The sequence below is a fragment of the Grammomys surdaster genome, unplaced genomic scaffold, assembly GCF_004785775.1.
Source record: "Grammomys surdaster isolate TR1022 unplaced genomic scaffold, NIH_TR_1.0 126013, whole genome shotgun sequence".
NCBI lineage: Eukaryota > Metazoa > Chordata > Mammalia > Rodentia > Muridae > Grammomys > Grammomys surdaster.
The window spans coordinates 550,876-563,551 of NW_021620828.1; the positions used below are offsets into that span (position 1 = coordinate 550,876).

A 12,676-nucleotide genomic window follows, 5' to 3' on the forward strand; every position below is an offset into this window, starting at 1 on the left:
ACATGGAGAATAGTGTGCATGTATGTATAGATACATACATGGGAAGACGGTGTGCATGTGTGTATAGATACATACATGGAGAATAGTGTGCATGTGTATACAGATACATACATGGGGTATTGTGCATGTGTGTATAGATACATACATGGAGAATAGTGTGCATGTGTGTATAGATACATACATGGGAAGATGGTGTGCATGTGTGTATAGATACATACATGGAGAATAGTGTGTATGTCTGTAAAGATACATACATGGGGGATGGTGTGCCTATGTATACATACATACATGGGGGACGTTGTGTCTGTGTATACAGGTACATACATGGGGGACGGTGTGCATATGTGTACAAATACATACATGGGGGACAGTGTGCATGTGGAGGCATAAGGGTGATGTTGGGAGTCACCCTCCATCACTCTTCTACGGTATTCATTGAGGTAGTGTGTCTCAACAAACCCAGAGTTCATCAAAAGAGCAAATCTTGCAAGCCGGCTTGCTCTGGTGGTCCTCTATATCCTCCCTCCAAAGCTGGACTCGTAGGTATACGCCCTGTGCCCACCCGGAGTGTACAAGGGTTTCTCAGGATCCAAACTCCCATCCTCACGCTTTCATGGCAAATACCTAAACACTGAGACTATCTCAGGCCTTAGTTTCCCAGCATGCACTAGGCCTTTGTCACTTATGTCCTATTTTATATTGGTGTCTGATCTTGCCTTTAAAAAAAATTACATTTAATTGTGTGTGTATGTGTGTTATGTGTGTAGTGTGTGTATGTGTGTATGTGTATGTATGTGTGTATGTGTGTATATGTGAGTATATGTGTATGTATATATGTATGTGTGTATGTGTGTATTGTGTGTACGTATGTGTGTGTATGTGGTGTATATATCCATAAACTTAGATTTATTTCTATGTGACTGTATACATATGTGTACACGTGTGCTGTGGCATGCATGTGACAGTCAGAGGATAACTTGCAGAAGTCAGTTCTCTCCTTCTACCATGCGGGTCCCAAGGACTGCACTCATGACGGCAGGCTTGGCGGCAGCCATGTTTAACCCTCTGAGCTGTCTCACAAGCCCCTGATCTTGTGTATGGCAGTGAACAAGAACCAAGGAGAAAAATGTAGGGCTCAGGAAGGTGGGGCTTTGTCCTACCCGGCCTTTCTCCACCTCTCTGGTAGTCATGACAATGACACGGGTGTTCTCCTGCCACGCCATCTGCCAGAAGTCATTGACTGTGGCATCCAGACAGCCCTGGCTGGCGATGTAGGTCTTAGAGTTCTCATCTGGACCTAGCAGCTGGTTCTGGATACAAGCACAGAGAGATCCAACCAAGGACTGTGAATCTCTGGGCATTGGGTGTGCCTGTAACACCTACCATCACCCCCACATAAGATATCAGATCCAACCCCAGAGGCATCGGTACCCCTAGACCCCAAGACACAGGGAGCTCTCAGAGAGCAGCCTCTGTTCCCACAGAGGTCACCCCACTTACCTTTACGTAGTTGGCATTGATGTAGTCAGACCCTGGGATGTTACTGTCACGTCCCTGCAGAATCACTCGGCTGTGGTCAACTGGCATGGATAGAGAAAGAACAGCTTGGGCCACTCCCTGGGGCAGACCCTTCTCAAGCCAACAGATATTCTTGTCTCCAGAGCTACAGACTCATAGAACAGCAAGCCGGGATAAAAGTGTCTAGGGTGGGAGTAGAGGCTTCATGAGCAGGAAAGGCATGGCAGGGAGGGATTACTGCCTGGTAGTTGTTTGGGGGGGACGTGGGGAGTGCTTCCTTGGAGAAGAGAGCTCTGCTGGACAGTGGGGATGGGATGAAGGAGGAGTCTGTGGGAGGCAGTGAGGGCGGGGCCGCTGGTGCTCACAGGGAAGAATGTTCTTGTAACGGTTCTTGCTCTTGTTCTCCGGCCTCTGCCCTTCCTGACGCTGGTGCAAGTTCTTGGCCTCCTGCTTTTGCAGACTCTGAAATGGGAGAGAACTGAGTTCCCTGCCCAAGGGTGCATCCGGGATCCACAGGCAAAGAGGCCATAGGTGAGAGGCATGGAAAGACGGCAAGGTAGCCTCATCCATCCCAGCCCTGCTGTCCCCAGCACACACCTCAAACTCCTCCCAGAAGCCAGCCTTGGCTGTGTCCTCTGACTCCTTTTTCTTGTTCAGTTCCAAGACCCTGTTCTCAATGTCTGCTGCATTCACCCGAGTAGCGTAGTAAGGCTGGAGTGAGGGACAGCGAGAAGTCAGTGGCTGAGAAACACATCTCTGATGGCTCAGGAGAAGAGGCAAGCAGGTTGGCCCCTCACCTGCCGCAGGTAGACAAAGGCACCTGAAGCCTCCTCAATCCCCGTCTTCTTGAAGTGCTCCACCAGGTCTGTGAGGCTATCAAATGTCTCTGAGCCGCCCACAGTATAGCGTCCACCCTGAAGGACACCAAGTAGGGCCACCCCTCAGGGCTGAGTCCCCCACCTGGAACTCCCCCCCTCCCCCAGTCTTAAATCTAATCCACTGATGCTCCAGCATGAGGCCTTCCCCACAGCCTGGCTGACTCACCTCACACATAACCTTGATGTGAGTGACCTTGAGCGGGGAACCAGGGCCAGCCTTGGGCTGGTCATTGAGCACAGAGAGCACAAAATCACCAGGTTGGCTGAGACTCTCACGCACAAGAAATGTCCAGGGCTCGCCCTTGGCCTGCAGCAGTGACTCTGCCTGCCCTCCAGACATGTGGCCATGGTACCACCTAGAGAAAGTACATCACAGAGATGGGATCCAGGTTCCAGACTGAGCACAGAGGCCTGCTACCTGCCAGGCTTGAGCTACAAGCCAGCAAACCCACCACTACATTCAGATCCGTTACTAACTCGGAAAATGCTGCGAGGAAAAAGCCAGACCTTATGCTATAATCCCAGCTTGGAGCTAGAATTCCAGCTCCTCAAGAGACATGAGGATGGTAGTAAATTTATGGCCAGCATAATCTACACAAGCATATCTTTAAGGCGAACCTTCTTCTACCAATACATAAATGAATGAATGAATAGCTCAGAATGACAGCTCACTTTTATAATCCCAGCATTCAGTAGGCTGAGCAGAAGAACTGTCTCAATGAGGCCAGCCTGCTCTACATGTTAAGTTTCAGGCCAGCCTGAGCTACACAGTAGGACCCTATCTCAAAAACAAAACAAACAGCCAGGCCTGATGATATATACCTCTAATTACAGCCCTGGGTTGGCAGAAGCAAGAGGATAACTGTAAGGTTGAGGCTAGCCTGGTCTACATAGTGAATTCCAAGCCAGCATGAGCTACAGGATGTCTTAAAAAAAAAAAAAAAGTTTCTATCTCCAAAAAAGAAAGGAAGGGCTGAGCTGGGCGGTGGTGGCGCACACCTTTAATCCCAGCACTTGGGAGGCAGAGGCAGGTGGATTTCTGAGTTCGAGGCCAACCTGGTCTACAGAGTGAGTTCCAGGACAGCCAGGGCTACACAGAGAAACCCTGTCTCGAAAAACCAAAAAAAAAAAAAAAAAAGAAAGGAAGGGATGGAGGGAGGGAAGGACAGACAGACAGATAAGAAAACAGACAGAAAACAGGTCCTGTGAGATGGCTCAGAGTGTAAAAATATTTACTGCTAAGCTCACCACCTAAATTCAACCTCTAGGACCCACATGGAGGAGGGAGAGAACCAGCTCTGGCCAGTTGTCCTCTGATCTCTACATGCCTTGCTATGGCACACAAGAAAATGTAACAAATTCTTTTTAAACAAAGAAATAAAACAAAAGCAGAGAGATTGCCATTTTCTCTACTTTACAATAAGAGAAAAGAGGCCAAGCACTTGCACACTGGTCCTAGGTCCTAGATCAGTCAGAGACATCCTCCACAGAGTTCTAACCATGGAGATGGAGGCTATGTCACAGCAGGACATGGGTTCTATCCCCAGGACCAAGATAAACAGAAAGGAAAGAAGGAAGGAAGGAAGGAAGGAAGGAAGGAAGGAAGGAAGGAAGGAAGGAAGGAAGGAAGGAAGGAAGGAAGGGACTCTACTAAAACCTAAATAAAGCTTCTCTTCACTGTTCATGAGAAACAGAAAGGCAGTATACAAAATATTTGGAGGGACAAAATGAAGTGTCCCCATGAAACAGACTCCAACTGAGTTAAAAGGAGGGACAGAAAAATGCAGATGGACCCAAATCACAGAAGGCAGTGGGTGCCAGAGGAGACAGAAGTCCAGAAGGACTGACAGGAAACACACTTGGGAGAGGAGGAGGCACAAACATTCCACTGAGGAGGATTCCACTGAGGGTTCCAGGGGTTCAGAGGGGCTCTGAGGAGCTCCGAGGGGAGTATGGCAGAAAGCAGAACTAAGGATCTTTCCGTGAGGCACCCTCTTCCCAGGGGGAAACTGTAGCCCCACAATGCCTAGCCTCACAGGAAACCACGTGATGGAAAAAACACAAAACTCCTTCTGGGGAGAGAGTGAGAAGTGAGGTTGTGAGGTTTCTTCAGCTCAGGGAGGAGGGGGGGGCAGCATTTTCCAACCGCAAGGATGGGGAGGGGGTGGAGCGGGGCTCAGTCCTCTTGGTCTGTCTCAACTCTGTCCAGAGGACACCATAGCTCAAGGCCCTTCAGAGGCTCCTACCTCAACCCAGGCCTCCTGGGCCATCTTAGCCCACCTCAGGGACAGGCCAGAGACCCCAAGCAATGTGAGGGGGCTCAGCTCCTTCCCTCAGGGACAGGATGAGGAAGTCTCCATGCAAATGTGAACAGACCAGAGGCAAAGAGTTCACTATTGAGGGGACAAATGCAAATTTCCCAGAAGAGGAGGGGCAAGCACAGAAGGGCTGTTGGGTCATGGCTTCTACACACTAAGGTTAGGGATAAGACCGAGCTTCCCCGATGTTCATCCAAAGTGTCTCTTGGAATCCTCTTCAGCCCTACTGGAGAGTACCACCTATGGTGTGTCCAGTGCTTCCCCACTGCCCTGGCCTGGTCTCCTAACACCTGTTTAGTTCCCACCTTCTCCCCCATCCCAGGGAACACACCAGCCACCACTCTGCTGTACCTCCATGGTCTATCCCCTCTAGCAGGGCACGTATTCTGGCTTGGGACAGCAACGAAGAGAAAACAAGGAGCTAAAAGAGAATCTGAGAGGCCAAACCACCCTGAGGGTTGCAGGTAGGAGAGGGGAGAAGAGACAACCTGGGGCGTGCCCTCCCTTCCCATTCACCAGCAGAAGAGGAAAGCCTTCAAGGGAGTGTCCCCCAACTTCTTTGTGATGGCTGGCAAGGGGTGAACGCAGGGCTTGTACCCCATTCTTTCATGGTCTATATTTTTGTAGATGCCACGTGGTGGTGGTTTGTTTTCGTGTGTGTGTGTGTGTGGGGGGGGGGGGGGGGGGTTTTGTTTGTTTGGTTGGTTGGTTGGTTGGGTGAATTGGGTTGAGTTGGAATTTTGTTGTTGTTGTTGATGTTAATGTTTTGTTTTGGGGTTTTCGTTTCTCAAGATAAAGAGTTTCTCTGTGGAGCCCTGGCTGTGCTGGAACTTACTTGGTAGACCAGGCTAGCCTTGAACTTCCAGACATCCACTTTCCCCTGCCTCTTTTGAGTGCTGGGATGAACAGCCTATGGTACTACCTCCACTCTGCTTGTTTTAGTTTTTTAAGTCAGAGTCTCCTGTAGCCCAGGCTGGCCTCAAACTTGCTGTGTGACTGAAGATGAACTTGACCTTCTTCTGGTCTTCTTGCCTCCACCTGGGCTTACAGGCATGTGTCACCCACACCAGGTTTATGCATTACAGGGAATCGAATCTAGCATTTAATGCATGGCAGGAAATCACTCAGCAACTGAGCCACAGCCCATAGACCTCCAGTCCTAAGTTTCAATCAGTAACTTGTGAACAAAACTATTAAGCTAAGTTTGTAGGCATGAATCTCAAAACAGACTTAAAAAAACGCAGTGGCAAAGCATGCATTCAACACGGGCAAGGCCCTGGGTTCACGCCCCAGCAGAGGAGTGAGGGTGTGGGAGATTGAGTTTGGACTCATTTCAACAATAAATATACAAACACAGGAAGGAACAATGGCCCCAGAACCTAGAAGAAAACCCTAGAGTTAACAGGAGCTGTCAGTCAGTCACTATGCTATACAGCTAAGATGGGCCCCAGTGTACTGAGAGACATTTATTTATCTCCCTGTCTCTCCCCTTGACCACGCTCTGAGAACACACAAGAACAGCCAGCCCAGCTATGGGGGCCGTGTCTTTGCAGCACTGGTGGGAGATGTCCCGAGGGTTTCCTTGAGTCGGGTAAGCCTGGGCTTCTCTACACCTGTGACCACATCAGTGACCTTGCTTGCACCAAGCTCTGTCCCCACCCAACCTGACTATCCCAGTCACAGTGGACCTCAAAGACCTTATTAAGACAGGGACCTAGAGCACCAGACTGAAGAGCTGGAAGAAGGCACTAGAGTTCCATGGAAGGAAGAGCTTTCTAGTAATAGGGCCAACCTGATGAGAAACACCAGCGACAAGCCTCTGTTACTCTCAGGACGAGGTTGCTAGGCAGCAGGAACCCTTGCAGGAAGGCAAGGGGAACCCGTCTCTGGCTTCCTTAGGGGACAGGGGATAGGTTAGATACGGGAGTTCTCGGGCTACAGAGGGAAGAGGCTCAGCACTGAGAGAACAGGTGTGGAAGACCAGGGATGAGGAACGAACTATGAGCAGAAGGACACCTGGGTGAACGCCCCTTTATCTCAAAGGACAGGGCCAGCCTGCAGTGCCCCTCACCTCTCACTGGTGGGGTCTGAGCAGTTCAGCGGGTACTTGAGGTGGATGATGGTGCCGTCTCGATCCTGCAGGATGCCCTGCTGCTGAGTGTAATACTCCACCAGCTCTGTCAACGTCGCAAACTTCTCCCCTCCGTACAGGTCATAGAAGTCCCCCGAGTTCTGGATCCGAATATGGGTCACCTGGTCATCCACCCTGGAAGGCACCAGGCAGTAAGTCCCCAGGGACACGAGCAGCAGCAGGGTGGGCGTGAGGGACAGAGGTCTCAATGCAAGAACACAGAGGCATGGAGTGGGCACAGATAGTCGCAGGCACATGCTAGGGCTACAGGCAGGGACACAAGGGGAGAAATGTAACACAAGGAGACAACACAACCTGGGGAACCCAAGAATGCTCAGGACCCACACAATGAACTGCCGGGGTGCAGGGAGGGCCACCCACCTGACTGAGAGAGAGAAGTCACCCTGGTTCTTGCGACTGGGCCGAGCCAGGAAGCTCCCAGGGACTCCCCGGCCCTTGAGCAGGGTCTCAGCATCAGGCCCACTGAGGTCCCGGTGAAACCACCTAAAGATGCACAGGGCAGTGAGGGAATATCCTGTGGGCTCCAGGCCACCCTTCTTTCCTATCTTCCATGGGTTCCAGGCCCTTACCTCACCATCCTGGGGCTCTTGCTGAATTGGCTGCAGAAAATGTGGAGGGAACAGTCTGTCTGGGCAGGCTCCTACAAACTCTAGAGCTGAGCCTCAGGCAAGGCTCTCAGAGCCCAGTCCTCCAAAGCCAACCTGCTGTCCTGCTCCCGGGCTACCACTCTACTGGCCTGGGGCAGCCAGCAGGGCGGAGACAGGAAGGGGCGCGGCCGACCCCTTAGGGGAACTCACTTGTACTTCTCTTTTCAGAGCAAGGGAAGAGGAGCTGACGGGGTGGCTGGGTGGGGGAGGGCCCACTTCCCACAGTCTGCCATCAAAGGCACAGGAGCATGGCACTAAACACTCATGACTCAAGAGGTAAGGACACACGTGTGAGCCCCTTGGTCCCTCCAGGTCAAGAGTCACTCACAGTGGATATCCATATTATCAGGTCAACCCTTCCTCCTCCAGCAGCTGCTTCTAGTCAGAACTCTTAGGCACAGTCTAATAACGATCCAGTGCAGTGACACTGTCATTTAATGGAGTGTCACAGCACGCCAGACTGATTGCTACAAATGTCATTTACACGCCTCCTGTGAGTTACAGGCCACCACAGCCCCATTACACAGGCACTATCTTTATCCCCACTTTACAGACAAGGAAACTGAGGCTGAGAAGTTTGAGGAATTGCCCCAGGTCTTACCCTAAATGAGTTGCTGGATTCAGACCTAAATAGTTTCAAAGCCAATGATTTTTGAGTTCTGTTTGCCAGCCCTCAGGACCCAAAGAACAGTAGTCAGTAGACTCCTTGTCCAAAGGAGATGCTGTCATTACAGCTGAGAGCCCCCACCAAGCAGCATGCAGCCCTGTCCTGTCATCACAGGCCTAGGCCTCTTTCCTATACCTTGATGTTGAGCAGGGAGGGGTGGAGAGGGAAGATATCTCCTAGAGGTTAGGGTTTATGTTCACGGTCCCAACAACGGCAGGTGCTCACAGGAATGGTAACCTTTAGGAGCTCTCAGACTTAAGACTTATGGTGCCCCATGTATGAAATCCCCAGTATAAATACAAAAAGAAAATGCAAACACTACCAAACCAAGACCTGGGGGAAAACAAGCTGCCCAATAGAAGATTCCAGAAACTCCTATTGGTGTCTTCCTTAGGGAGGGACACAGGCCGCTGGAGAACGGAGCCGGGACAGAGCACCTTCCGTCCTTTAGGGGGTTTTTGTTTGAGGTGTTTTGATTGGTTAGTTTTAGTATTTTTTGTAATACTGAAATTAGAACCCCAGTCCTAGCTGGGTATGACAAAACATGCCATTAATCCCAGCACTTGGGAGGCACAAGCAGACAGCTCTCTGTGAGTTTGAGGCTAACCTGGTCTATACAGTGAGTTCCAGGAACGTCCCAGTGCTATATAGTTGAGACCCTGCTTAAAAACAAAAGCAAAAACAAAAACAAACAAACAAACAAACAAAAAACCCAGACCTTCAATCCCTTAAACATGGATGGGCAAGCATCCTTGGGCAAGCATCCTTGATATACATTCTCCACCCCGTTTGTTTTTTTTTTTTTTTCATCCTTGGGCAAGCATCCTTGATATACATTCTCCACCCTGTTTGGTTTTTTTTTTTCTTATTCATTTGATTCCCTTCAAATTTCTGCAGTCCTAGGGATACACCCCCCAGTTGTTTCTCTTTTTACTTTTTTGAGATGGGGTCTTTACTAAATTGCCCAGGCTAATCTGGAACTCACTGTGTAGCCTTGGATTAGTAATCTTCCTGCCTCCACCTCTCCAGTGGCTGGAGCTAGAGGCACTTGCCACCACGTCTGACTCCCTTACACCTTTTTAAAACTGCTTGATACCCAAGGTGTATGTAGCTCCGTGGTTTTAACATAAGGCCCTGGATTCTCTCTCTGCACCAAGCCCAGGAATTTCATGAGTATATAGTGTATAGTTAGTTGTATGCATAATATTTATTCACAGTATGTATATGTTACATCTCAAAATATAGGGAAAATAGGAGACTATGAAAACCAAACAGGGTAAATAAACCCCTTCCCGTGGGGAGGGGGGGAAACAAACAGGGCTGGAGTGTGACTGAGCAAAGCACTTGCTTAGCACGTGGGAAACCCTGGCCTTCACCCCCAACAGACTTGCTGGATGCAGCAGCACACATCTGTAATTCCAGCACATGGAAGACAGAGGTAAGAGGATAAAAACAAGCCTGAAGCCAGCCTGGGCTCCTGAAGCCAGCCTGGGCTACATAGCAAGACCCTGGGGAGTTTTGTTTTGTCTTGTTTGATTTAACAGTCTATGACAAGCACTTTATCATAACTGAAAACATCAAATATCACTTAACCTTCCTGCCTCCCTCCCTCCCACTCTCCTTTTAGGCTTTCTCTTCTTGCTAATACCCCTGAAAATATGCATGCTTGGGTCCTACACTAAGCAAGATCCAGAACTCCTATAGACTCAGCTCATCCTAAGGGTCAGGAAGACCACATACAAAGCTAGTTCCAGCAAAGGGAGATCCTCCAGCATCCTGACTTGCCACCATCCCAGTCTTCAGGGTCCAATCCAAAGCTGTATCTAGCAAGTCAAAAGGCTCATGATTTCACTCAAACAGACATGAGCACAAGTATATATGCCTCCTGTCTGCCCTGAATGCCGTGTGCTCTCTGCCAATGACGTATAGAAGTACAACTCACACGTACCCCACCATCTGTGTCCACCCATATCCATCCCTTGCTGGGGCAGATCCCCAACACAACAGGCACTCAGGAAGATCCATACTGCTTGGCACCATACTGACTGCACCAGTACTAAGACTCTCATTCCAGAATTAAGCCCACTTCGTGGGAAGGCACTCACGAGGCCCTTAATAATCCTGACCCTTGATGTGTATCTAAAGGATGTCAAGCCAGAAAATGAGGTGCTCTGATAAGATGGAACACCCATCTTGTCCTCTGGCAGGAAAATAATGACAGTCTTCCAAGAAGCAAGGCACAGAGCCTTGGAGTTAGTGGAGCATTAGGACAATATAAGTAACTACCCCATTGGAACCTTTGACTGCCCTATGATGTTGGGATTTTGTCTTTGTTTTAAGCAGACTCAAGGAAGCTGACAGTCCTAAACATAAATGCCTGGTATCTAGAAGAGAAAGAGATTCCTTTGGGAAGCAAGAGATAAAAGAACAAACACGTCAAGATCAATGGTGATGCAGGGAAGAGAGGCCCTAAGTGTCTGCCAAGGACAAAACACAGCCACTGTATGGTTAGACTTCTCTGAACCTTGGTATTTCCACCTGATAAATGAACTTCACAAGGTTTCCTAAATTCAGACCTAAAAAGCCAATAAAGCAGCCAGGTGTGATGGCTCGTGCCTATAACCCCAGTATTCAGGAGGCTGAAGCCTGGGACAGAGAGCCAAACGGGATGGTACATGCCTGCCCTTGAGAGGTCTTCCTCGCCTACATCACTGCTAAGTGCTATGGCTTCGTGTCATCAGCTTCAACATCTTACCGTGAGGTCTGTCTTCTGATTTTGCATTTGCAGGTTCAGCCAGCTATAGACAGAAGGTATGCTTCTACTGGACAGGCGCAGACCCTTTTCCCTCACCACAATTTCCTCAATAACACAATATAATGATTTTCATAGCATTTGCATTGTAGTAGGTATTCGGAGATGATAAAATATGCAGTAGTACAGGTGTAGGTTACATGCAAATACATTTGTGTAGTTTGGTATCTTCTGGTCGCTCTAGAATCAACCCTCCATAGAAACAGGCAGATGCCTGTTTTCTTTCTCTGTGTAGCCTCAGCTATCTTGGGACTCATGCTGTAGATCAGGTTAGCCTCAAAGTTAGAGATCTGCCTGCCTCTGCCTCCTAAATTCTGGGATTACAGGTGTGTGCCACCACTGCCCAGCCAACTCGGGGTTTTATGCCTGCTAAGCAATAACCCTAATCTTTGTTTTTATTATTTATTTAGACAGGGTCTTGCTGTATGTGGCCTGGGCTAGCCTCAAACTCAAGATCCTCCTACCTCAGCCTCTCTCCTGTTGTCTTATACCACTCTTTCCAGCTAAGACAACTATATCATTGTTATTGTATCATGACAATACTGGTTACTTGTTACTATCCCAATTTTAGAAACAAAAGTGAAAACTGAAGATTGTTCAGTAACTTGCCCACAGTCACGAGGTAGTGGGAAGGTGAAAAAAAAAACAAAAAAACAAAGCTGTCTGGGGCCAGAGATCTGTCTGCCACAGCATTGCACCAGCAGGCTTTAAGGAGATGCCTGGCACAGCAAAGCATGCTGGGAGAGGGAGATGGAGGATATAGGTCACCCACACAGATGGACCAGGACACAGAGATGGCATGGAAAACATGCACTTGAGTTGCTCAGTATGAACAGATCAAAGCAGCTGAACCAATGTATGCAAAGGGCTGGGCCCCCAAAGCAGAGGTCTTGCAAGTCCAGGTTAAAGAACCAAGAAAGAAGGGCTGGAGAGATGGCTCAGTGGTTAAGAGCTCTGACCGCTCTTCCAAAGGTCCTGAGTTCAATTCCCAGCAACCACATGGTGGCTCACTACCATCTGTAATGGGGTCCGATGCCCTCTTCTGGTGTGTCTGAAGACAGCTACAGTGTACTCACATACATTAAATTAATTAACCAGAAAGTCAGCCAGTTACGTCTCCAGAATACATCACTTGTTGGCAGCTTAAGCTGCTTTACCTGCGTGTTAGTTAATGTTTCAGCCGTCTGAAATAATCCTAGTTATCACCCATGTATCCATTCTGTCATCTCTGACTGGGATGGCAGCTCTCTAAACAGAGATCATTGCTTCATACAGCTTCGTATTACCAACATCTTAATCAGTACCTGTCCACTGTGTCTGATCACCTTTGGGGAACGGTGAAGGAGCCAAGCTGTGTGTGTGGGGAGGGGTTGCCTAGGAATGGAAGAGCAAATGTGCCTTCAGACTGTCGTGTCTGAGGTGATGTAAACTCCCCAAGAGGGAAACATCTAGATCCTAGGTAAGAGGCAGAAGCAGAGGACCACAGTCCAGTGGTTAAAAATTAGAGCCGGGCGGTGGTGGCACACGCCTTTAATCCCAGCACTTGGGAGGCAGAGGCAGGCGGATTTCTGAGTTTGAGGACAGCCTGGTCTACAGAGTGAGTTCCAGGACAGTCAGAACTACACAGAGAAACCCTGTCTCGAAAAAAAACAAAGCAAAAAAAAAAAAAAAAAAAAAAAAAAAG

General features: G+C 49.0%; 1 protein-coding gene across 2 annotated transcripts in view; it reads right to left on the reverse strand.

The window, feature by feature from the left end:
* Nucleotides 1-7,638, reverse strand: part of Ptpn6 (protein tyrosine phosphatase non-receptor type 6) — a 13,618-nt gene extending 5,980 nt beyond the window's left edge. Inside the window, exons 1-9 of one of the 2 annotated variants that reach the window (XM_028754446.1) lie at nt 7,436-7,638; nt 7,227-7,349; nt 6,786-6,980; nt 2,563-2,752; nt 2,316-2,432; nt 2,116-2,229; nt 1,884-1,980; nt 1,501-1,580; nt 1,161-1,310 (exon numbers count right to left, since the gene is read on the reverse strand). In XM_028754446.1, coding sequence (XP_028610279.1) covers nt 1,161-1,310; nt 1,501-1,580; nt 1,884-1,980; nt 2,116-2,229; nt 2,316-2,432; nt 2,563-2,752; nt 6,786-6,980; nt 7,227-7,349; nt 7,436-7,443 — 1,074 coding nt within the window. In that variant the 5' untranslated portion in view covers nt 7,444-7,638. The remainder of the gene's footprint in view (nt 1-1,160; nt 1,311-1,500; nt 1,581-1,883; nt 1,981-2,115; nt 2,230-2,315; nt 2,433-2,562; nt 2,753-6,785; nt 6,981-7,226; nt 7,350-7,435) is intronic. The other variant, XM_028754445.1, reaches the window with a different exon arrangement.
* Nucleotides 7,639-12,676: the final 5,038 nt, after the last annotated feature.